The sequence below is a fragment of the Procambarus clarkii genome, chromosome 31 (assembly GCF_040958095.1).
Source record: "Procambarus clarkii isolate CNS0578487 chromosome 31, FALCON_Pclarkii_2.0, whole genome shotgun sequence".
Lineage (NCBI taxonomy): Eukaryota > Metazoa > Arthropoda > Malacostraca > Decapoda > Cambaridae > Procambarus > Procambarus clarkii.
In genome coordinates this window covers 16523343-16551186 of record NC_091180.1, presented here as the reverse complement: position 1 = coordinate 16551186, position 27844 = coordinate 16523343, and the positions used below count along the sequence as shown (strand labels likewise).

The following is a 27844-nucleotide window of genomic DNA, read 5'->3' as shown; positions in this document are numbered from 1 at the left end:
CAGTCTAGCATATGCCGCTGATAATATCCTTTTGATGTGGGCCTCTTGGGACAGGTTCAGTGTGATATCAACTCCCAGATATTTCTATTTGACTCTTGCAGGATTTCACCTTCCAGATGGTACCTTGTGCTCCTGCTCCCTTTGCCCAATTTCATTACTTTACACTTTCCCATGTTAAACTTTAATAGCCATTTTCTAGACCATTCCTCCAGTTTCAGAAGTACTGTACATGTATACTGTACTTACAATACTGTAAATTGTGAATCAAAATCATGCATATAAATGCATTTTTATCTTGGGGATGTAATATATTGGCAAGACAGGATAGTCAAGAAACTTCAAAAACTGCATAATTTATTTCCTTGTTTTCATTGGTAAAAAAGCTTATATGGTTACAACTGTAAATCCCAATTAACTGTGCAAAGCAATCATCATGAAAATTGTTAAGTAATACAAATTTAATCACACAATTGAACAAGTTATAATACTGAAATTTTTACATTACAATTTATCTAGTGCATCACACTTGTTAAGAACTCTGGAAGTGATGGTTTAGTTATTATGCCAGTAAATGCTCAACAATATTAAGAAGCTTAATATAACTATAATGTAGGATGTGACAGGAGGCCATTATCAATGTTGCAGGATGTGACAGGAGGCCATTATCAATGTTGTAGGATGTGACAGGAGGCCATTATTGATGTTGCAGGATGTGACAGGAGACCATTATTGATGTTGCAGGATGTGACAGGAGGCCATTATCTATGTTGCAGGATGTGACAGGAGGCCATTATTGATATTGCAGGATGTGACAGGAGACCATTATTGATGTTGCAGGATGTGACAGGAGGCCATTATCAATGTTGCAGGATGTGACAGGAGGCCATTATTGATGTTGCAGGGCAGGAGGCCATTATCAATGTTGCAGGATGTGACAGGAGGCCATTATCAATGTTGCAGGATGTGACAGGCCATTATTGATGTTGCAGGATGTGACAGGAGGCCATTATCAATGTTGCAGGATGTGACAGGAGGCCATTATTGATGTTGCAGAATGTGACAGGAGGCCCATTATCAATGTTGCAGGATGTGACAGGAGGCCATTATCAATGTTGCAGGATGTGACAGGAGGCCATTATCAATGTTGCAGGATGTGACAGGAGGCCATTATTGATGTTGCAGGATGTGACAGGAGGCCATTATCAATGTTGCAGGATGTGACAGGAGGCCATTATCAATGTTGCAGGATGTGACAGGAGGCCATTATTGATGTTGCAGAATGTGACAGGAGGCCATTATCAATGTTGCAGGATGTGACAGGAGGCCATTATCAATGTTGCAGGATGTGACAGGAGGCCATTATTGATGTTGCAGGATGTGACAGGAGATCATTATTTATGTTGTTGGGTATGACAGGAAGCCATTACTTATGTTGTAGAATGTGAAGGGATTAATCGAAGCCAGCACCACTTTGCCCCTCACAACTGCTTGCCAGAATGACACTATGCAAGGGGTCTTTATGACCATCTTTATGACTTTATGCCTCTATCTTCCTGAACCATCCTTGCCGAGTCCCCTCTAAACACATTCAACCACATACATATCTGGAAATTTCCAAGGGTAACTTCTCACTCTTCAGAATTACACTATCCTTCAAAAGATATTTTTTTGTTCCCTATTGACTCAGGTAGCCATCCTGCATATACCCAAACTTTCCTTTTCCTTTGGTCAACTATGCCATCTTGCAGTCCATATCTATGTCTGCCATCATCATGCCACTTGCTTTGACCAGTTTATGAGTTTCACACCAAAGTATTCCAAAGCTGCTCCTCAATAATTGTCCACTCAGTGATAACAACAACTAAGGCTTTCCTATTACATTGTCCACCTTATTCATTTTCCAGTAACTAATGTTTTACTGTTATATTCTTCCAACTTATACAAATGTTATTGTTAAGTGTGTTGTCAGTCTTCCTATGCTGCTTATAATATTATAGAATACATTCCTTAAAATCTTCCAATGAAAGACCCATGACTGTTAGGAATGTGTCTTTAATTTATAGCAATGTCTAACCATTTTTCTCTAAGTATACTAATTTTGTCCAAAGACACTAACTCCTGTTACATACTCTTTTACAAGTTTCTATTTCTGTTAAACTCTTGAAGTTGTGAAATATCTGCTGCTTGGTCTCTCGTCGTCTGGTATTTCTAAGATACCAAGTTGTCATTGACAATTTGGTATTTTATAAATAAGGCAATTCCTGCCAACCTCAAATAAATTACATAGCCTCCATGTCCCATCATGAACAACTTCCAAGTTCTGTAATACAATGCTCACTACATTTGGGTCATAACTGAAAGCTCCCAGGGTTTATTTCCACAGCAGGGCAGAGACATTATCATATTTATTTTCACCTAGTAGTGAAATAGGTACCAGGAAGTTACCAGGGAACGTTTGTGGGCTGTATTCTTTGGAAGGATCTAAGGATCCCTTGATGAAACCAACAGGCTTCCTGTCCTCTGAAAATGGTAAATCATGTCTGCCTCTTTAATTACTTTGGCACTGTAATACATATGTCTTATTGTTGCCATCTTCTAGACCATCTCTGGCTCTGTGGTACACTTTGACAGTTTTGGATACAGTGTACTAGACTAAATTCAATATTCTTGGAAAAAAACACACTCGGATGATGAATTAATTAAAGACTCTGTTGTTCACTTGATGAATCAGTGTTCATTATACTTTACCTTCATTAAAAAAAAAGAACATGCATAAAGGAACAATGAAAACTATAGAAAAGTTCCTGATTGCCATGATTGCCTTTTCTCTGTATAGAAGTGTAAATAGACCTAAGTGGTAAAAACAGGTGAAAGTCACTCTGGCTTCTGCTGAGAAACAATCTGTGATGTGGCAATCTGATTGATGCCCACTGGTCGCTTGTTGACTACCAGCATCAATGGTACCGCCACACGCACCGACCGAAACGACAGTGCCTGCAAGATGTAAACTTGTATTAGATGAACAGCAATTAGACATTAGGAAGTTTGAAGCATCCTGCAAAAAGCATGAAAAAGAATGAGATGTATCACATTTAAATATTTGGATAATTTATTCGGGAAGTCTTTTTTTTTTTTTTTAGAATTCCAAAGGGAGGTAAGTCACATTCATATCCACCAGTGGTCCTGTATAGTCTCCATCATCCACCAGGGCTCACATAGTCTCTCCTCCATCATCTACCAGGCATCCTGTATAGTCTCCTCCATCATCCACTAGGGGTCCTATATAGTCTCCATCATCCACCAGGGCTCCCATAGTTTCTCCTCCATCATCTATCATAGATACCATATAGTCTCCTCCATCATCCACCAGGGGTCCTATATAGTCTCCATCATCCACCAGGGCTCCCATAGTTTCTCCTCCATCATCTATCATAGATACCATATAGTCTCCTCCATCATCCACCAGGGGTCCTATATAGTTTTCTCCATCATCCACCATGGATCCCATATAGTCTCCTCTCTGGTGTTTTTTTTGGCAGCTTTGTTTAGTTAGCTTAAATCTATGACATCTTGTTCTTTAAAGAGGAGGGGGAACATGATGGGACAGCATACACTGTCAGAGTTCACTAGTCAAGAGCTATGGATTCTCAAATTATAAAGTTTTCCTAGTTATTTTCAGCTGCAATTAAAACTTTTATCACTACAATCAAATGTTTACAAAGACAGAATATAATTTAATTCTTATATAAGGAAAATGGCACTACTGTATACCCATTTCTCAGCATTTTCTATTCAAATTGTGATAGAACTCAGTCCCTAGCAGTCATTTAATATTAATGTCTTCATTAATTTAAATGACAGAGTTGCCTTACCTCCCCACCAGGAACATCAATATTGTGACTTTTCAACACAGGTGCAATCACAGCCACTGAATCTCCAATCTTGACACCACAGCCACTTGCCCAATTGTAGACAGTGACAGCAATACATGAACTCTCCTTGTCGATCAGACACATAGAAAATGGAATACCCGATTCAGGGATAACTGTGCACACAACTTTCCCCAGAATTACCTGAAAAACAACCAGGTACAATGAAAACAGAATGCCAGAGTCAGAGATAAGTACAATGTACACAAGTTATATATATATACAAAAATATTTGGGTTGCAATGATGCACACCTTATCTATGAGGCACATAAAAAATTAAAGACTCTTTGCCTACAATGTTTTTCTGTAATAACCTGATAAAAATACAATACAGAAAAATACAAAATACTGAGCACCTGCACAGGAACCTGAAACAAACCAAAATTGTCAATGGATGTCACTTCCCAGTGAACTACAAAGAAATTTATCACTGCATCCAACAGGAACAGTGCAAAGAGTTTGGGTACAACATCTGCCTTGGTGGCAGTGAAAGTGTCTGGTCAAGAAGCAGGCAAAGCTATACCCGACTGCCAAGAATGGGTACTGAAGAGGGAGGGAATTATCAGTGAAAATTGTTGTTGTTGTTTTAGTTCAGTTACTCGGAACAAAAAGTTCCAAGTAGCACGGGCTATTGTGAGCCCATAAGTGGAGGCTCTTTGGAGCGATTATCTTTATCAATAGCTCATACCGGAGATCAGGGGATGGATGGGGTCTTCATGGTGGATTTCAGCCTCAGTTATGGAGCTGGTGGGTTAGTGTAGACCTCTAGGTCTTCCGTTTTTTTGTTGGCTGAGACTTTGGCTCAGCCATGCTGTCTTTGGAGTTTGGTGAGGTGGCCTCCATGAGGAGACCTTGTAGGGAAAGTGTCAAGCCATTATGACTATATAGCCCTTGGAAGGGGTCTGGATAAGGATTTGGGATGGGATGAGGGGAAGGAATGGTGCCCAACTGTGGGAAATTTTACCCATTTTATCAACATTATTATCTAAGAAATGTATTATTTTTATATCATATCAAAATCATATCAGAATCACATCAGATTCATTACATCCTACATCAACTGGATCCTACATGACAATGCTACCATGATCCCATATGCCATTTGGCCCCAAATGTGTCTACGTGACTTTGTGCATGATTTCCCAAGGATCTAGAAACTTCAAGAATATCTTAATTAAAAAACAATTGGAACATCAATCAATATAAATATATTGAGTGTTATTGTAGTGTGTTGATTGACCAATTGCATGCTTGTATAACCTTAATCTATCCAATAAATCTGTTTATCATTACAACACGGGGCAATGCCCCAAATTTCACTAAGTTTTGATTAATTTTTCATCAACTGAATCTTTTCGGTACTATCTGGACACTCATTCATTGAAAATCATTCAATGCTATGTGGACACTCAGTTACTGAAAGTCAGTCAAGCTTGACTTATCTTTTCATATAAAATGAATATACAGTACTGTACCTGTATATATAATTGATCATATACATTAAGTTAACCATAGCTAACTAAGTTATCTTTAATTTATCATATAAGTTTATCATATTAAACATAAATTCTTGTACCTAGATACCAGTACTTGGACCAAATTTAAGGTCCTTTGATTGCATATTTATATATATCATACCTCTATAATACAAATTGTTGTGTTTATTAGTATGTGAATACTGGCTGTTGTAATTATAGAGTTGGGCTGGACTACATATATATTGTTTAGATCCTTGAATTAAACAGAACTAGTGTTCAGTTACTAAACTGAGTTATTTAATTTTATCCTTGTATAAGCAATACAAGCTGATGTGTTGATTTGTCTGCAGGTGGATTGTAGACCTCCAATCAACTTCTCCATTCACCCTTAAGTACCCACCTGCCCCTTACAGCCCACAGTCAGTCATTAGGACTAGAGGAGCTAGGATTTACAACCCTTGCTGGGGATTTTATTTGTATTAATTTTGCATACAGTAATTTTTAATTTAGTACAGTACAAGTACTAAGTAGTTCTCCTCATAAATCAATCCTGACAATTTTTCCACACCCAACCACTTTGATGGTCAGAGATTGAATGCCGACAGGCACGACGCAAGAATGTCGCTCTACCGTCCAGCCCAAGTGGTTGGGCAGGTCCTAAGGAGTGAAGTGACAGCCTAACTGTCAATGGTGGAGCAGGCAGGCTGGACACGGAGAACATGTGACGATGAAGAAAACACCACTTCTCAACCATAGCAGCCATTCAACTAGGGAAGGTGTAAGCTGCCGGAGACCTTAACAAAGATTAGTCATGTGCATGACTAAGCACACCCTCTGCCGAAGGCATCAGGTAGTTTAAAGTAAGAGCGAGATGCAAGAGGCAAGCTAGCAAATAGCTATAAAACAGCAAAGCTCCTCAACAGGCCTTGCAGAGGGGCAAAAGTCAATGCACTGCCTGGAAACAAGAGGCTACAAGAGGAGGCATCCTGTAGATACTTGTACCCCTCAGGGAAGGTAGCCTTGAAGGATGGGGGGGGGGCACCACAAGCACACCTACCAGGGAAGACAACACTGACTACAACAGCTGGAGCAAATTGTCAACAGATGATGCAAATTGTCAACATGAAGCAAAATATGGAACAAAACCAAACAATGGTTCCACATGGAACTACAGGTATCATTCTAAGAGTAGCCAACACCACTTAGCACAATATTACATACTGTACTCAGTAATTTCTTTATAATGGTACTGTACTGGAAATATATATACTGTATACAGTTGTAGTAGAGTATATTTTAGCAAAATATTTATATTTTGTATTCACTCAGTAAAAGTTTATCCTAAAAAGTAAAGTACGTTTTTATGGCAATGAATGAGTCTGCAAATGGTTCTATATTTGTTTAGTTCCATTGTGAATGAGACCAAACCATATTTGTTTAGTTCCATTGTGAATGAGACCAAACCTTAAGATTGAATTGTTTGGAAACAGGACCATTAACTTATTGTCTCAAATGAGTCACTACATAGGCAAAAGTGAGTCAACTTGGGTAAGAATGTAAAACTCCTCTGGGTGTCAACTAAAATGATACATGTGAGTATGTATGTGCAAAGACAGTGGTCTCTTGTGGTGTAACAGTTAATGTACATGTGAGTGATGGAGATCATTTGTGCATTTCAGTAGACACAAAAATACATATTCCATCCTCAATTATGTGCAAATGCATGCACAAGTTCTGTGAAGCACCAGAATACATTCCTATCCATACCCTTCTTAAGGTGGCAAAGCACCCACTGGAAGAGGACAGAAATGTATCATATGAACAGGCTACCTACCTACCTTGTGGCAGTTCTGGGGATCAATGTCTCTGCAGCCCAGCACCTGGCCAGGCCTCCTTGTCAGAGGTACATTATCAACAAGGTGAACTCCAGAAACTCAGTAAACTAGCTTTTGCCTCAAAAGAGAATATCATGAATTACTGTACTAGACAAGATAAAAAAAGAATACTGAAAATAGGGATACACGTACCAGTATTGGTATAAGAATAGACAGGAATGATCTGGCTATAATCCACATAAGTGCCCCCCCTCCTTCAACACATATTTCCGAGTATAAGACAAAGTCCACTAGTCATCCTCAAATGATTGCCTATTGCTATTATGGATGGAGGTATAAAACATGGACTCTTGCACCCTAAAGTCCACGTTTTCTACAATTACTTTTGTAGAGAGGAAAAGAAACAAGAAAACAGCTAAACTTTTCCTAGGCCTTCTAATATAGTACAGAATATATATGTGCTAAATTAGCCAAAGATTGCATATGCAACTAGGACTGTTTATTCAGGCCTAAAACAGGTTAGGATACGTTTATGATTGCTCTGTTTCACTTTTCATTATGCCCTTTAGAATTTCAGTCGTACAAAACATGAAGTTTTTGTATATTCTGTCTAAAGTATCCATAGGTTATAGAATTTTTGGAGGATGGGCTTGACAAAGTACATATGAGGAACCATTAACAGGATGCAAGCCACATGAAGGGAATACAGACCACAGAGGGAAAAACAAACCACAGGAGAATACAAGCCAGTAGGAATTACTTTTAAACTAGAAGAGCTTCCCATCATTTACCTGTTTGTGGCATGAAGGTATGTGATAGTGGCTCTGTTGGGCTCCACCTTAGTGTACCTGGTGCAAAGACAAGAAATATGTGCAGAGATAAGAAATACAAGAACAAAGGTAGATATAGATACAAATATCTAAATAACAAGCCACAGAAAGGTTATGAGATGCATAGGGGTTAACAAAGCTAAAAAAAAAAAAAAATGGGGGAGGGGGACATGCACAAAACTGAGTGAGGAGATCAGGCGACAAGAAGACTGAAGCTGAAGCTACAAGGATGAACAATACTGGAAAAGAATGGATGAAAAATAAGGTGTTGAGTGGAATAAAATGCTCCTTTCTAAGCCTGTGAATTAATTATTTGCCAAACCAGAGCTTGAGTGGACCCAGGACTTTATTTACAAGCCAGGCTCTAGTAGATTATTTTCCAACTGAGGCAAGTAATATTTGTAAATAATCTTGTTACAGTCAGCAGACCTCACTTAATACCCAAACCACCCAGGTATACTAAGCAAGTCCGAAATAAAATGATAGAAATAAGAGGCACTGGGTCAAAAAGTTGCATTATATTCCACTCACTGCCTTATTTCTGAGCATGAACCCTTTGGTTGTTTTCCAAAACAACATGACACAAACCACTGCAGGATCCAAGACACACAAATAAACAGAGACTATACCCAGAAGCATTCTTGAAGAATGCCAGCCATGGAAATGGAGGAAATTGGGGAAGATGAAATCAGTGTCCTGTTGCCTACAGAAGCTAAATGGAAGACAGGCAGTCAAGCGCAATATAAAGCCATCATGGTAGATTGGGCAGGTGATGGGAGGCAAATATTCTGTTTGATTTTCAGAGCTCACAAGCCTAAATCTTGGAGCAAGACATTGCCAAGAAGAATGGCGAGCATTGCAAACTTCCTAAGATCATGGAAATGGGGGTAAGCCCATGGCTGACTGAGCTTGATCAACCAAGAGAGCAGCTGCAAGAGGTGAGCTTTAGAGCAGCGGGTCAAAGATGAAAGATTAATAGATCATCAGCCTGAGAGGTGTAACATGCCCAGAAATACTGGTACAAAGCAGCTCCAGGACACTGTGTATGGTACAGAGATGGGGCCAACAAACCACACATGAAGGAGAACAGCACCACCATGAAAGCCAGGAAACTCATTTTGCGTAAGAAATGAGGGAAGAGACTGGAGCAGCAAAACCGATTGCCAGGATCACACAAACATATTTGGAATGAAGCAGAGCACGGAGTTCACCAACGAAATTACCCATTGCTAATGGCAAATAATCAAGTATTGAAGAATGTAATGAAATGCCCCTTTTCTTGGAGGGCTCTGTAGCTCCCTAGTACACTGGCTCTGGTATCACAGAGATATGCACATAACTATCAGGCCTCTTGGCTTGTGCCAGCCTGGGGAACTGACAAAACCCAAGTACTGTAAAAGCACCCATAAAGTACAAGCAAAGTCATACTATGTACAATATCTTTATTAAAGAAACAAAAGATGGAAACAAGGGAAATAATAGTTTGCTCACAGCCAACAAACCATACCAGTTCACCGTGCATTGATGGACGAGACGCCCCAAAGTGGTCACCCGGGCCAAGCGAGTGGAGGAAGTTGCCACGAATATATTTACACAGACTTATTTCAGTGTCATTGATTTGTTTGCAATAGTGTGTTATTTGAATTTTTTTATAATGAAACATGCAGAATGTTGATAAACACACACGTATTTGCAAAATATTATATTCTTTGAACAACAAAACATACTGTTTTTGTTATTATCACACTATATACACACATGTTTTATAACTATCTACATGTTTATGTACCATTATGAACCACTAAGCAGTTCTAGTGAGTGTGATAATCTCATAACCAGTGATTCAATTTCAGCCTAGCCCCACATAATTTGCACCAAGTTGTAAGTACACACAGGGAATATACATTATTTTATTTTCTACATACAATATTTTTAATGTTTTTACCATGTGTGGGTTTTTTCAAGATGCAATGATGTATTGGGCTATCAATGTTATTATTTATATGAGAGAATGTATAGAACATCAGAACTCCTGTGACTGATGTGACCTACTAGTTAGGAGCAATCTGGGTGAGATAGCTTCAGGGAGCTACTGGAGCTCTTTCCCCAGGTAAGTCTGGCGATTCATATGGTCTCAGAGACTGCATCCCCACGTAGAATCAGGAATCAATCCTCTACTAAACCAAACATTGTACCTTGTTCTGACTAGTAAAGTTTGGTGAATTCTTTATACTAAGAGATTTAAGTCAATACACATTGAAGATTAATAATGAAAAAACTCTCACTATTCTGTGAATCAACAAGCTCACCTTATCCTGGTTGCTTCCTTCACCTAGCAGTGAAAGTGGCACCATGTCTGGCTTTCTTCCTCCTGTGAGATTTGTTCCCCCTTTGTTGTATGGTCCCAGCTGGCTCATGTTGATATCCTGTAGAGACATAAAGAACCGTTTTCTGATATATTGTTGAGACTACTGGAAAAATCAAGCTCTGAATGGCAGAGAACAACATGCAGAAAACCCACAACGTCATATACCCAGCACTAACTTCTGTCTCATATTTCACCCACACAACTATCATTCTTTTTTATGCCATAAGTACGCACTGCCTCAAGCAGGCCGGCCCACACTTTTGTCAAGTACTGTAGAGTTATAAAAACATTGAGGAATATCTGCCAAATCCATAAAGCCAAAACACTGTTGCAATTCAAAATCAAGCTGGATTAAATCACCAGAACAAATTTGGGGACCTGTGACAAGGTGCCGGCTTACTGTCCTCATTGAGGCTGCTAGTGGGATGGTGGCCGTCAGATAAATTCAGGTAAATAACTAAGAGATATACGTACCTATGGACAACTATATTGCAAATATCCATATAACTACTCCTGTGGATCTGAATCACTTTGATATTGGAATGATAATACAATAATATAAGATCATTGAAGCATGATCTTTTGTGTATCTTATAAATAAATATATAAATATAATAATACAGTAATACAGTAATAACAATAATATGATAATAATGACAATAATAATAACAATAATAATAATTGTTGTTGTTGTAATAGGTCACTCACTGCTGCCAATGAATTTAGCCGTCTCTGGTTGAGCTGGCCCTTGTTCTTCACCATCTGTGACAGCTTGGTTAAGAACTTGACGCACTCATCAAACTTTGTCTCACATTCCGTCCAGGTTGGCTCCAGCTCATGCGCACGTCTTAAGCTACCGAGAGCCCCAGCGTAGTCCTCTTCGTACCACTGCACCTGTATTACCACCACACAATTACCATTAACATGTATCATTAAAATGTTAAGGATATAAGCAAACTTTGGTTTACAAGTGAAGTGTAATTACATTATCTAATCTAAACATAATGGTGTACATTATACTGAACAATCATAATGGTGTACATTATACTGAACTGTAATAGTGTACATTATACTGAACAATCATAATGGTGTAAATTATACTGAACAACCATAATAGTGTACATTATAATGAACAACCATAATGGTGTAAAATATACTGAACAATCATAATGGTGTACATTATACTGAACAACCATAATAGTGTACATTATACTGAACAATCATAATGGTGTAAATTATACTGAACAACCATAATAGTGTACATTATACTGAACAACCATAATGGTGTACATCATACTGAACAACCATAATGGTGTACATTATACTGAACAACCATAATAGTGTACATTATACTGAACAACCATAATGGTGTACAATATACTGAACAACAATAATGGTGTACATCATACTGAACAACCATAATGGTGTACATCATACTGAACAACCATAATGGTGTACATCATACTGAACAACCATAATGGTGTACAATATACTGAACAACAATAATGGTGTACATCACACTGAACAACCATAATGGCATGCATAAGAACATAAGAATAAAGGTAACTGTCGAAGGCCTATTGTCCCATACGAGGCAGCTCCTATCTATAACCCACCCAATCCCACTCATATACATGTCCAACCCACATTTGAAACAATCGAGGGACCCCACCTCCACCACGTTTCCCGGTAATTGGTTCCACAAATCAACAACCCTGTTACCGAACCAGTATTTACCCAAGTCTTTCCTAAATCTAAACTTATCCAATTTATACCCATTATTTCATGTTGTGTCTTGTGTTGATACTTTGAACACCCTATCAATATCCCCCTTGTTATGCCCATTCATCTATTTGCACACCCCTATCATGTCACCCCTAATTCTTCGCCTTTCTAGAGAATGTAATTTAAGCTTTGTCAATCTTTCTTCATATGACAGGTTTCTAATTTGGGGGATTAACTTTGTCATCTACGCTGGACAAATTTTAGCTAATTTATATCCATTCTTCAGTACGGCGACCAAAACTGAACTGCATTATCTAAATGGAGGCCTAACCAGAGCAAGATATAACTGAAACGAAATGTTTGCGTAATAGTGGCTTTAGGCATTGTATGTACTAGCTCTGTCTATAAATCCATCAACGTTTTGTATCTCACCCTGTATTTATGTACTTTACCTGAATAAATATTTGATTTAATTTTTTTATTTTGAAGAACAACACCAGGTGTCTTGTTACTAATGCTTTGATTAATAAATCCCAGTGTCCTATATGCCTTATTACGAACATTTATGCATTAATTTTTTGGTTTTAAATTCTTACTAATCATAACTTCCAGATCCCTTTCACACTCCGACTTCGCAATCTCAACACCATCTAGCTCGTATCTTGTAACTCTATCATCATTACCTAGCTTCAAAACTTTACATTTATCAGCATTAAACTGCATCTGCCAATCTTTTGACCATTTCAAAACCCTATTTAGATGGTCTTGAAGTGATAGCAAGTCTTTTTCCGTGTTTATTTCCCTCCCGATTTTTGTAACATCAGCAAATATGCAAATATTGCTACTCAAACCTGAATCTAAATCATCTATATATATTATGAATAACAGAGGTCCCAGGACTGAGCCTTGAAGCACTCCACTTACAACATTTTCCCACTATGACTTAACCACATTTATTAAGGTACAGCAATGCCCTAATCCAATATAGCGCCCCAATACTATGAGCCTCTATCTTCTTAATAAGTCTTTCATGTGGTACTGTATCAATTATTTGCTAAAATCAAGGTACACAACTTCACAAACCTTACCACTATCAACTGCCTCAACTATGCTGGAGTAAAATGATAGCAAATTCGTGTTAAAACATGAATGGCCATTTGTAAAACCATGTTGTGAATCATTTATTAATTTATGTTTTTCGAGATGAAGACAAATGGTATTTGCAATTATCGATTCAAGTAACTTTCCCACAATAGATGTTAGGCTAATTGGCCAATTGGCTAGGCTAATTGGCATCATACTGAACCACCATAATGGTGTACATCATACTGAACTCACATGAAATTTGCTGAAGTGCAACTCTGGCAGGACAACAGCTAGAGGATCATTTGCCTGAAGAAAAATACACAAGCAAAATAATTAAATGTTGGAACCATTACTGTTAATAACAACAATCAAGAGAATGAACATTAACATAATGTAAATTTATATCCATTGTGAAATGAATGTTTTGAGCTTAAGTACATACTGGGGCTGTAACTGTATATATTCTATGTAGGAAGCCCACACCTTTGGACCTTTGTGGGACCCCACTTAGCACATTTCCCCAGTCAGATTCAGTCCCATTTAGAACAACTCTTTGTTTTCTATGTTTAAACTATTGTTTTATCCCTTTCAGTATTCTCCAATTTATTACACGTGCCTATAATTTGCTTGCCAGTCTCTCATGTGGTACCTTGTCAAACACTTTGGAAAAGTCCATGTGAGCTACATGTTACTTCATTCATGAACTAGACAAATATAACATGGAATGCCACATAATCTTGTTTACAAAATTTCCCTTTCAAAAATGTTGTAATTATAAAATTGTAAAATTGTAAAGTTATAATGTTCTGCAGAGCTTTCTAGCACTAGTATGACCCTGCAGGACTTATATGAAAAATTTTCCATGGCAGAAGTGCCATGGAAAATTTGAGTGCCACAATGTTATTCTGCCTAGCTGTTAATTTTAATGACCCTGTCTTACAAACACAAACAAAGAGGAGAGCTTAGGTTACAGCAAGGTGGGACACCCTAGAAATTAAAGATAACTGTTATTTTATAATTCATATTAATATTAATTAACTAATTAATTATATACAGTATACTTACAGCTTTGTTATAAGCAGCTTTGCAGTGTTTGAGGGATTCCAACTTGGAGTCAACAGTAAAGAATGAAGCAAGATAGGCATTTCCCAAGACCAACCATGAATGGCCATCACTCATGTCTAACTGAATTGCCTTCCTGGCATATTCAAGCCCCTGAAAATTAAAACAAATATTGGTTAGAGAATAATAGTGCACAGAGATCTTTGGTGGCAATATAGTAAATCATAATGTGATTATTTTAAGTTGGGAGTTGAATGTCAAGAATGAAAGAGAAAAATAAAGCATAGAAAGGAGTGATTGATTGATTGATGAAATCTGCTGTACTTTGATTGATAAATAATTTACCTGGTTACATATACATCATTTGTGCTCTACAGTATAAATAATTTCTTTAACCTTTAGAATTAGGCTCACAATCTCAGTTCAACTCCCCAAAAATAAGTTAAGGTACAGAAAATAGGTTCGGTGGCCAGACAGAACCACAGGAATTATACATAGAAAAGTTTACACTCTGTCTGGTATCCTCAGGCCAGAAGATGTGCTCCACTGCCACAAGCGACCAAACAGTTCAGGCATAGTGACATGAAGATATGCAATTACAAAAGTGTAATTACCTAAGAGTATTTCCATGATAGGAGCTGTTCCTGTTGTGCTCCAGTTCCCTATAATCTTCGTCATATGACATTTTTAAACTATTCATAGTTTTGGCAATCACCACCTTCTCATTTAAAATGTTCTAACCACCTACAACTATGATTGCAAAACAGAGCTTTCAGGTGTTTTTGTTTGTGTGTATGTAATTACCTAGGAGTATTTACCTAAGTGTAGAAGATAGAAGAAAATAAAGTGATATGATGACTACATACAAAATAGTAATGAAAACTGACAAAATTGATTAAATCAAGAAGGATTCTTGAGACCTGGAACTTCAAAAACAAGAGGTCATAGCTTTAAGTTAACTAATCAAAGCTGCCGCAAAAATACTGTACAGTGGAACCTCGAGTGACGAGCAACTCCAGTTACGAGCATTTCGAGTAAAGCGCAAGCCACTCGCAGAAAATTTGTCTCGATTGACGAGCTTTCGCTCGATTCATGAGCAAATCACATGGTGCTTCGTAGCGTTCCTGCTGGTTCTCGGACGCCTCCAACGACAGTGTTGTTGTTTCACACGACGAGCTCGGTGCCAGAACGGACTAAATTCATTAATCCAGGCACCACTGTATTACAAAATTCACTTTCGCAAACAGAGTGGTAGATGGTTGGAACAAGTGAGGTGGTGGTGGAGGCCCAAACCTTCAGTAGTTTCAAAGCATTATATGGCAGTGCTGAGAAGATGGGATACTGTACCATAAACATAGCTCTCATCCTGTGTAGGCATCCTGCAGTCTCGAGAGACTATGGGTTTGCAATCTAGTTGTTGAGGCTGGAGTGTCCTCTCCAGGGCACAAAGCCTGGGTAAATCGATATGGAGGAGAAGCTGTTACCCATGCAGCAGATTGTAATTACTTGTAACTACTTACATAATTACATCTAGATAATTACTCCCTGACTCATTCACTTACTGCCGCCATCCCTCCCTCCTTCACTCTTTCTCTCAATCACTCCCTCCCTCCCTTATTCACTCACTCTTTCTCTCACTCCATCATTCACTTCCCTCCTTTGCTCCCTCACTCATTCTCTCACTCCCTCAGTCCCTCACTCATTCTCTCACTCCCTCAGTCCCTCACTCAGTCTCAGTAAACAGGGAATAGCAACACAAATCCCAGTCAGCTAGAATATGTAATGTTAAAACATAAAAACTTAGCAAGACATTGACAAGTGATAAAAGGGACACTCATTTTACCTTCTCTACATTATCTTCTCGCTCAGCACTCGTCTTCCAGGGCAAACTCCTCATCAGCATCGACATGTTGCGGTAGTAAACTTTATCCTGTGCCTGTAGCAGAGGAATACAACAAACTTTCTATTTGAATTTGAGCTTGTGAAGAAAAACAGAAGATAATAAGAACAGAATAATATGATCTTTTTTAAACAATAAATAATCTAAAATATACCCTAGTTCACTTAATACAGTAGTGCTTCACCATAAGCAAGAGAAAGGGTGTGAAGCAGTATTCAGCTCAAAAGTTAGTAACAAAACGATTGGCGAGACTTGGGAATCTTAGGAACTTGTGAGAGGAGAGTTAAACAGTGCTTCAAAGTTCATTCAGTTATTAATACTTATATTTTAACACATTATCTGATATTATCATTCAAACAAACACCACTATTTTATATAGAGTTCCAGTAATTAATAACATTAGACTTGCATACCACAATCTCCCTATTTTTCAACTTCTCCTTGGCATCCATGCACCCAGCAAAGCCTTTACCCTTACATGGCCCCAAGAAAAACCATGCAGTAAAAAATCATGTTACCCAGAATACGCTCAAGATCCCGAGAGAAGAGTCCAGACCTCTGCAGTACCAGGCAGAGAGAAAAGCAAAATCTCAGTAGCACTGACTGCAGGAAAGAAAGGGAGGCCATCATGCTATTCCAGACCAGTGAGAAAGCACCAACTGGAACTTTGCCAGTTGACCAAAAAGTTGAAACAGACCAACTGTGAAAGAACCAGTTTTCTGGCCAGGAAATAATCTGAATGACTGGGACCCAAAACCAACCAATCATGCAGTATCTTTGCATGCAATGACACATTGCATGCAAAGATAACACACACATACACTTTACAAAAGGATAAAACACACATTCATTGCATATAAAGATAACATAAATACACACTGTATATAAGGATAAAAAACATATTGCATATGATGACCACAAACACACATTGTATAACAAGGATAACACACACATTTTATGCAAGAATATAACACATATACACTGTATACAAGTATAACACAATCCATGATAACTTGTATCAACACCCACCAATTTCAGAGCCTTCTCAAAACACATTTGAGCTCCACTCAGGTCCCCTTTCTTATACTGGCACTCTCCAAGTTCATTCCAGGCACCTGGAAGGTTGAAGCGTGTGGCTCTGCCCAATACTTCTTCGGCTTCGGCACTGTACTCTGCTGTGGCATTGAGAGCACGACCCCGCAAGAAATGCAGCTCTCCCTTTAAGTCCGGACACACCTGGTCTGTTAAAAAATTGAACTCATCTTGTCTGATACAATAATCTTTCAGATAATACAAGTGATGACAGATTAGCATAGTACAGCACTGTATTTCAAATACCCTGCTGAACTACAGTAGGTACAGATAAGATAATTTTGCAAACTGTATTATATTTTTAAACAATCTCCTCAGAGCAACCCCTATACAGTAAAGTATTGTTTATATGAAAATTCTATAAATGCTGGGTTCCCATACAAATACATCATCTGTGATATTAGCAAATAAGTTATTACAAGTAAGTGCTGAAAGTGATCTTTTTTGGTTATACTGTACAGTACAAGTTACTCAAACAAGATTCGAGCAATAGCACAACTTGATAAGGATCCAAGATGGACTAAAATGTCATCACTTTCATTTCATATGTGTGGGTTGCGTTATTTATTTTCAGCCACATTTATTGTGCCATATTCCCAGCTTATTCTTCATGCTAAGTTTACAATGTTTTGTAAATAACCACAAGTGATTTATATGTACAGTATTAGAGTTAAAAACACATATTTTTGCTTATTAACAATCCTACATTTCACAGTGTCACTAATGAATATGGATGCCATGCAACAAATACTGAAGCATGAATGATTGACAAGCACTGATGCATAAAAGACTGACAAGTACTGATGCATGAATGATTGACAAGCAATGAAGCAAGAAAGATTAACAAGCACCAAAACATGACAGACTGACAATCACAGAAGAAAGATTGACAAGTACTGAAGCATAAAAGATTAACAATCACTGATGCAAGAAAGATCAACAAGCAGCAAAGCATGAATGATTGACAAGCAATGAAGCAAGAAAGATTCACAATCACTGAAGCAAGAAAGATTGGAAAGCACTGAAGCAAGAGAGATTGACAAGCACTGAAACAAGGAAGATTGACAATCACTGAAGCAAGAAAGATTGGAAAGCACTGAAGCAAGAGAGATTGACAAGCACTGAAACAAGGAAGATTAACAAGCACTGAAGCAAGAAAGATTAACAAGCATTGCAGCATGAAAGACTGACAAGCCTGGAAGCAAGAAATGCTTAATAGTCAAATATATACTCATATATTCTGCTTTTATGTTTTAATAGATTTAGGTCCCAGTCACAGCCAAAACTGCTTATGCATAATGCAGTAATAGGAATGAGGCATTTTAATAAGCCAAACCATTCACAGGATTTGGCATTGTGTAAACCAACGGCTATTTTATGATAAGCTTGTAAAGATGCCATTACTCGACAGTCATCCACCAAACCGACCTTACAGAGGAAGTTTGGTGTCAGGGCCAGGAGTTAATGTGCATTTAGGTCCTCGAGTACGAGAGCCTTACATTTTTCCTCAATCATGGTGGCTTAGTTTGCACTTATTGAACAGCTTACAACCTCTAAAGTGCTAGTAAGTTATCTATAACAATAATGTCCTTGGGGTGAGAATGACCTTGCAGCATTTTGAACTTTATAACCTATATACTAAATACAAACCAAGTTGCCATAATTGAGGAAAGATCTATAGGTCTCATATGTGGACAGGCAAATGCTTAGTAAATCCTGCCCTGAACTGCTAGACTACCAGCTCAGTATGTCAGAATAATACTGTACCCCAATATATACTGATATTGCATACCAGATACTGCCAATGAACCCTCAGACACTGCCACTGTACCCCAGATGCTCCCACTGTACCCCAGTCACTACCACTGAACCCCAGACAATGCCGCTGTACCCCTGTACCCGACACTGCCACTGTACCCGACACTAGCAGTGTACCCCAGACACTGCCACTGTATCCCAGACACTGCCACTGTTCCCCCACTGCCAACAGGTACATCAAGGCTAGTAAGTGGGACATAAAGATCTAGACCTCACTTCCCTATGTAATCACTGCTAGGTAAGCACTGTTAGGTAAGCACAGTACCCAAGACTCTGCCACTGTACCCTGGGGACTTTCGCTGCACCTTAAAGACACTTTTGCTACATAACAGACACTGCATAATGCCCCAAAGACACTGATAAGTTAGTGACAAGCCAGTGCCATAAAACAGGTTAAGAACAACAACCTAGTCCTCCAAGGGGGCATTTTGACCTCAAAAGCATAACATGCAAGGTTCCTGTCATCCATAAATGTATCATTACCCATGCTATATTGGAGAATTAGAAAATCTTAACATTTTGCAACACTGGCCTGATACCAGGCTCCATGTTGAATACATAAGATATACAGTATGCTGTATAGTATATACAGTATGGTGTCAAAGATAAGACAGACATGATTAATTGCAAAGATTTATTCTGCAAACATATCTTAGGTCAAAATAACTTACCTTTGACACTATCTATCAGCTGAATCGTATTTTGTATCTCTTTCTGTACCCGTTGGGATTTATTAGCAGCATCTTCAATGCCAAACGTTTTGAAGTATTCATCACGAAACTTGTATAGGCCAGCCACACTCTCCTGTGATAACAAACTCTCTTAATTAAAATCCCTTCTCATCTAAATTGTAAATAACTATTCTTATACACACTTCTCTTAAAGAAAACTTTCCTAACATTATTCTTGCATACCCTTCTTTTACTCTAAATCCCCTAATCCCTTTGGTAAACAAGAATATGATGGAAAGTTTTACTGTCAGTCAGAAATTTAAATACAGTATGCTCTTTATTTTTTTCAGGGTTGACCTTCAGTAGTTTTCATGTGCACTGGCTCTGGCACTACAGAAACAGCCACATATATAAGTGCCAGGTCTTTGGATATGAATATGCTTACCAAACACCAGGACCACTTCTTCTTCACCCTTCTGGTGTGCTCATAGAAGCGAGAAGAGTATGGGCATCTTATTTGTCTCTTATGTGCATATTAGTCATGCATCTTTAGCTCTTGCTCTTTTAGCTCCTACTGTTTTTTTGGTGCCTTGTTCCAAGGTAAGGCTTTCTCAGGATAATATTAGGTGGCTCATCTGATCCAGCCTAATGTGTATCCATATAATGTGGTTAAGTATGCCGCTATTTCTGCTTTCTCTCTTAATATGTCTAGAACTAATATATGGGCTCAGAGTTTCTGGTATTCTAACAGTGTTAGCTGCTAATTATATTTTGTATGTTCCTCCTCATCACTGGGTCTGTTATTACCTAACTGTTGGTAATTACACTTAGGTAATTGCAGACCTAGTGATAATGAGGAACATCCAAAAGGTAATGAGTAGCTAACACTGATAGAGCACAAGAATCCCTAAACTCATGTGATGCATTTCCTGTTGCCAAGTTCTTTTTTCCTGAACCCTGTGTTTCCAGCTCTTTCACCCAAATGATTAGCCTTACGTCTTTGCGAGTTTCATTTCTTACTGCTGCTTATTTTCACCCAATGCCAGCTCATTTTCTCCATGGCACCACTGTATGTATGCACTGGGAGCTTCTGAGGGTCAGCCCACAAACCAAGCATTGAATGTAGTAAAACACTTTTTCCTGGGTGACCTGAGAAACTCCCCAAACCAACCCTTTAGTTTTTCTTCTCTGTGGGGCTCGGGGCTGCTTGGAGTGACATGTGAGCTAGGTGGGCAGGCAGAACCTGAGCTGCCACCTGTTAGCACACCGAGATGCAAGTGCTTGGTTTGCTGACATAGGTCAATTAACTTTTCCTTGTATCCATATATTATTTCTTTCAGGAGATATACTTTGTTTTGCTTTGCTTGTACTTTTTAAGAGGTTTTACTCGGTTATGAGTTTGATTTTAGATCTCCATACTCCTCTCACTTCAATGAGTACAGAAGATGCTGGTCCTAGTGTTTGGTAGGCCTGCAAGAGTTCCAAAGTCGGGTAGTTTTGATGTAGTTTTGATGCCATCTCTGTGGTACCAAAGCCAATGTTTCAGGAAACTAATGAGGATGTCCAGAAAAGGCCATATAATTACATACAATGCTACATTTTTTTGTATTTTCACACTGCTATTACTCACCCTTATTTGCTCTATAGCAGTCATGGTGGGATTCTCTTGACACTGCCGTGACCTGCCTTGAGAGGCCCCAGACCTGTGTTCGTCTGCTTGAGGAAGACTTCACTGAAGAATATTTGGTATATGCTATTCATTCAGTTTTGTGTACACACAGTTCATGCAGTACAAATACCATATATAACAATATAACTAATTTGCTATATCATTAATTGTTTAGTAACTCTTCAACAGCATCAGGTTGAAACTGTATTACACTAGAAGTAGGGACAGCGCCAGAGAGCACCCAACACAGTGATGGTAACTCTGCTGATAAAAACCTGGTAAAGATAGTACAATAAAAGCATTAGTGGTCAAAATACACTCCTTTACATATTGAAAGAAAATCTAGAGTACCTGAATGGCAGAGGACTAAACTGCAATTTGGATGGGATAATACGTCGATCCCATTGATCAAAGGATCAATGCATGAATGTTCATAATAAGGCAAATAGGACACTGGGATTTATTAATCGAAGCGTTAGTAACAAGACACCTGGTGTTGTTCTTCAGCTATATCTTGCTCTGGTAAGGCCCCATTTAGATTATGCAGTTCAGTTTTGATCGCCGTACTATAGAATGGATATAAAGTCACTTGAACATGTCCAGCGTAGGATGACAAAGTTAATTCCCCAAATTAGAAATCTTTCATATGAAGAAAGATTAACAAAGCTTAAATTGCATTCACTGGAAAGGCGAAGAGTTAGGGCTGACATGATAAGAGGTTTACAAGTGGATGAATGGACATAACAAAGGGGATATTAATGGAGTATTAAAAGTATCAACACAAGACAGAACATGGAACAATGGGTATAAATTGGATACGTTTAGATTTAGGAAATACTTGGGTAAATACTGGTTCAGTAACAGGGTTGTTGATTTGTGGAACCAATTACCACGAAACATAGTGGAGGTGGGGTCCCTGGATTGTTTCAAGCGTAGGTTGGACATGTATATGAGTGGGACTGGGTGGTTATAAATAGGAGCTGCCTCATATGGGCCAATAGGCCTTCTGCAGTTACCTTTGTTCTTATGTTCTTATGATCCAAGTTTCATGGCCAATAGTTCAAGTGTTAAGGATTCATCATTACAACTGAACCTGTTATCAAGAGTGTCATCAGATGCAATTACCCAAATAATTAACCAAACTGCAAGTCCTGATACTCAAAGATTTGGATAACTAAAATCTGGATAATTAAAATTACAGCACCTACAAATCAAACAAATTGGTATGTATCCATTTAAATCCATTAGAGAAAAAAGAATGGAGAATTTACCAGGTGTGGGAAAGTGGGACTATGTAAGATGATGAGTAAAGAACTGTGATTATACAGCTCTTTAAATACAAGGGTGAATATAGTAAGAAGATAATTAAAATATATTTAAGGGTCACAGTAGTACAGTCTGGTTCGTTCTTGACGCACCATCGAGAATTCCAGGTTCGAATCCCGGGCGGGAGAGAAATGGTTGGGCACATTTCATTTCACCTAATGCCTCTGTTCACCTAGCAGTGAGTACGTACTCAGGAGTTAGTCAGCTTCTTGTGGGGTTGCATCCTGGGTGGGGGTCAGTAATTCAGCCTTGGAGGGGGGGGGGAGGAACCCTTCGATAAAAGCCAAATGTCTATGAATACACTCTGGTTTCCTATCCCTCAACACAATGAATTACCATTATTATTATTATTATTATTATTACATTACAAAATGTAGTGAGAAAAGTGAATGTAAGGATAGTGATAGGAGAGAACAGAACACAACTGAGACATGTGTCGGCAACAAAGAAGGCAGATTATGTGGTGCGACGAGTGTTGGTGATAAAAGGGAGACTTTGGAGAGAAATGAGCATACTGTATGTGTTGCATAACTTGTAACATATATGATTTATTGGCCCTGATTTAATGATAACATATACAATACTGTATATTCTTCCCAAATTTGTACATGATAAGAAAAAGAACACCGATTCCTTAGGGAGTGGCAGACTAGGCAGCCCTGAAAATATATTTTAAGCGAGCCATTCTTGAAATATGACAGGACTCCAGTAGCAAACGATACAGTAGTGATACAACCATGGATTACATACGTGCTGTCATGTACGTATATAATTACACATATACGCTACATTGTACATATGTAATTACATACGTACAGTACATTTTACATATGTACATTGTAATTGTATGTATTACATTGTTATTACATTATATTACATTGTACTGTAACTACAATGTAATACAATATATATGTATTACAATGCAATACATTCCCAAGTAGAACATTAATACATTTCAAACATCCAAAGGTTTGAAATTTTGAATTTAACATCATAAATATTCTGCAAGCAAAAACGGACAATTATTTAATGCCCTATTTATTCATTTGTTAGAAAATTCACACCAAATTGATTGGGAGGTCTTCTTCAATAATTATAAAAATCATTTTCAACAGAAACATTGTTGAATCTGCTTTAATACAAATTACAAAGCCACATAATACAAAAATGAGTTCAAATTGTTTGTAAAATTTGAATCTATTTTTAATTGATACAGGTATATTAAAAAATTATTTGAGTAAGATCGTTAATACACATTTATCTCAATATTGTTGCTTCCTGCAACTCACATGTATTGGTGTGTGTGTATGTATGTATGTATGTATGTATGTATGTATGTATGTATGTATGTATGTATGTATGTATGTATGTATGTGTGTATGTATGTATGTGTACATATATATATATATATATATATATATTTTATATATATATAGTTGTTAAGTCATAAAGGTAAGACCTTACCCATCACTTGACAGCCTGACAGAATAAAAGTTGTAGCCCCAGAAGTAGGATCTTACCCATCACTTGACATCCGGACAGGATGGAAGTTGAAGCCCCAGAAGTAAGACCTTAGACAAGTAGTAAGACAAGTAAGACCAGACTTGACAGCCTGACAAGATGAAAGTTGTAGCCCCAGAAGTAAGACCTTACCCTTCACTTGACAGACTGACAGGATGAAAGTTGTAGCTCCAGAGGCAAGACCTTACCCTTCACTTGACAGCCTGACAGGATGAAAGTTGTAGCCCCAGAGGCAAGACCTTAGCCTTCACTTGACAGACTGACAGGATGAAAGTTGTAGCCCCAGAAGAAAGACCTTAGCCTTCACTTGACAGCCTGACAGGATGAAAGTTGTAGCCCCTGAGGAAAGACCTTAGCCTTCACTGGACAGCCTGACAAGATGGAAGTTGTAGCCCCAGAAGTAAGACCTTACCCTTCACTTGACAGCCTGGCAAGAACCAAGTTACTCACTGCTTCCCACGCAACATTCCAAATTAGGTCTTGGGTCGCGGTGGGTTTGGTAAGTCAGTCGGAATAATTTTGCCTGATTTCCTCACTCAGTTCGTCGTGACCGAAGTGCCATTTTTCCAGCAGCATCTACTGGCTCGCCTCACCTCCAGTTTTCTTACAAACTCCTTCTCTGGAATATCTTCTTTATGATAATGCCTTTGGGGCTTTAAGCTCTCGTGGCAACTCTTTATTTTGACGGATCTGAGGAGCGCGGTTAGTATCCCGGGGCAACTTTTACGTTTTCTATGGTTCATAAACTTTATATTAATTTTGTACATAGAAATAAAAAGAAATACGCATAGGGTTTCAGCCAAGATGCAATCTAATTATTGCCGTTAGAAATTAAGTTAACAAGTTTTTGTTTCAAAAAATATTGAAAACATTTATATAAATGCACTTGAAATAATGCAGCATTCAGCCGTATCAGTTTCTCAGTAGGGACAAAGCTAAAGTTACAGTTTACTCTATAACTCCCTCCCCAACCACTTGGTAAGACACTCGCCTGGCTTTCCGCGAGCGCTTTGTCATGGGTTCGTATCCTGGCCGGGGAGGATTGACTGGGTGCAAATCCTTAACTGTAGCCTCTGTTTATCCAAACAGTAAAATTATTAAGGGTCGTTTTCCTGGGAACATAGGATTAAGGCCTTGCCTAAAATGCAATGCATGCTAGTGGCTGTACAAGAATGTAAGAACTCTTTTTCTTGTTCTAGAGATAAATAAATAAAGATTATCATCACGTTTACTTTATTCGTACATAGTTCTTTAGTATGTTTTACTTTATTCTTACATTCTTTATTCTTATTCTTTATTATTCTTCATATGAGGACGGGTCAAAGTCCATTCCGTGCAACCGCCAACCCCCGTTTATGAATGAATGACATTTTACACGATGTTAAGATGAGGTGTTGCTACACTGGTGTTGAGAGATGAGGTGTTGCTACGCTGGTGTTGAGAGATGAGGTGTTGCTACACTGGTGTTGAGAGATGAGGTGTTGCTACACTGGTGTTGAGAGATGAGGTGTTGCTACGCTGGTGTTGAGAGATGAGGTGTTGCTACACTGGTGTTGAGAGATGAGGTGTTGCTACACTGGTGTTGAGAGATGAGGTGTTGCTACACTGGTGTTGAGAGATGAGGTGTTGCTACGCTGGTGTTGAGAGATGAGGTGTTGCTACACTGGTGTTGAGAGATGAGGTGTTGCTACACTGGTGTTGAGAGATGAGGTGTTGCTACACTGGTGTTGAGAGATGAGGTGTTGCTACACTGGTGTTGAGAGATGAGGTGTTGCTACGCTGGTGTTGAGAGATGAGGTGTTGCTACACTGGTGTTGAGAGATGAGGTGTTGCTACACTGGTGTTGAGAGATGAGGTGTTGCTACGCTGGTGTTGAGAGATGAGGTGTTGCTACACTGGTGTTGAGAGATGAGGTGTTGCTACACTGGTGTTGAGAGATGAGGTGTTGCTACACTGGTGTTGAGAGATGAGGTGTTGCTACGCTGGTGTTGAGAGATGAGGTGTTGCTACGCTGGTGTTGAGAGATGAGGTGTTGCTACACTGGTGTTGAGAGATGAGGTGTTGCTACGCTGGTGTTGAGAGATGGGGTGTTGCTACACTGGTGTTGAGAGATGAGGTGTTGCTACGCTGGTGTTGAGAGATGAGGTGTTGCTACACTGGTGTTGAGAGATGAGGTGTTGCTACACTGGTGTTGAGAGATGAGGTGTTGCTACACTGGTGTTGAGAGATGAGGTGTTGCTACGCTGGTGTTGAGAGATGAGGTGTTGCTACACTGGTGTTGAGAGATGAGGTGTTGCTACACTGGTGTTGAGAGATGAGGTGTTGCTACACTGGTGTTGAGAGATGAGGTGTTGCTACACTGGTGTTGAGAGATGAGGTGTTGCTACGCTGGTGTTGAGAGATGAGGTGTTGCTACACTGGTGTTGAGAGATGAGGTGTTGCTACACTGGTGTTGAGAGATGAGGTGTTGCTACGCTGGTGTTGAGAGATGAGGTGTTGCTACACTGGTGTTGAGAGATGAGGTGTTGCTACACTGGTGTTGAGAGATGAGGTGTTGCTACACTGGTGTTGAGAGATGAGGTGTTGCTACGCTGGTGTTGAGAGATGAGGTGTTGCTACGCTGGTGTTGAGAGATGAGGTGTTGCTACACTGGTGTTGAGAGATGAGGTGTTGCTACGCTGGTGTTGAGAGATGGGGTGTTGCTACACTGGTGTTGAGAGATGAGGTGTTGCTACACTGGTGTTGAGAGATGAGGTGTTGCTACACTGGTGTTGAGAGATGAGGTGTTGCTAGACTGGTGTTGAGATATACAAGATGTTTCTACACCCATATTGAAAGACAATATTGTACAAAATGTAGTATTGGGTTCCGGTAGTACAGTTGTTCGTTTTCGACTCACAGTCGACAATTCCAGGTTTGAATCCCGGGCAGTACAGAAATAGTTGGCCACGTTTCCTATTACCTAATGCATCTGTTCACCTAGCAGTAAGGTACTCAGGAATTATTCAGCTGTTGTGGGGGTTGCGTCCTGGACGAGGTCAGTAATTCAACTTTTCTTTGGGGGGGGGGAGGGGGCTGACTTCGATATAATCCTAATGTGTTTGAACACACTCTGGTTGCCTGTCCCCGACAATGAATTATTAATAATTTTTATAGAAGTGTGGGTCACACATTTGCTAAATTTTTCTGCTTGTAATTCGGATCTCTAATGCAATCATTTCTACACTATCTGTGTCTTACAATACACTTCAGTGGTTCATGTGGTATGTATATCTTATGTACCATCCTATTTTGTGCTTGTCAAGTATTTATGAGTGAGATGAGAAGTTTTGCTTTTTAAAAAAATATGAGAGAGACTTGACACCAACAACAGTCCTCCTGGAGATTAAACAAAAACTCTCCTAAATATGCCGAGAGGACACCCATTTGGAAAGCACAGTAAGCCCCATTATTCCACTGAAATGTGTTTAAATTTTGTTTTACTTGCTCTCTCTTTGGACCTCATCTAATATTTGCACCTCATACCTTATATC

General features: G+C 38.8%; 1 protein-coding gene across 3 annotated transcripts; it reads right to left on the bottom strand.

Moving 5' to 3' along the window:
- Positions 1-341: 341 nt before the first annotated feature.
- On the bottom strand, positions 342-25040 carry LOC123758624 (tetratricopeptide repeat protein 5). 3 transcript variants are annotated; one of them, XM_045743107.2, is made up of 11 exons: positions 24724-25040; positions 21426-21739; positions 19796-19928; positions 17244-17455; positions 16158-16250; positions 14318-14467; positions 13505-13558; positions 11150-11335; positions 10383-10499; positions 3873-4073; positions 342-2994 (listed from the first exon to the last, which is right to left on the bottom strand). In XM_045743107.2, exons 2-11 carry the CDS (start codon positions 21447-21449, stop codon positions 2875-2877), a joined length of 1290 nt encoding a protein of 429 aa, XP_045599063.1. In that variant the 5' UTR covers positions 21450-21739; positions 24724-25040; the 3' UTR covers positions 342-2874. The 3 variants fall into 3 exon arrangements, with proteins under 3 accessions (XP_045599063.1, XP_045599062.1, XP_045599064.1); XM_045743106.2 differs by having other exon boundaries at positions 24762-25040; XM_045743108.2 differs by having other exon boundaries at positions 21426-21527; positions 24762-25040.
- Positions 25041-27844: the final 2804 nt, after the last annotated feature.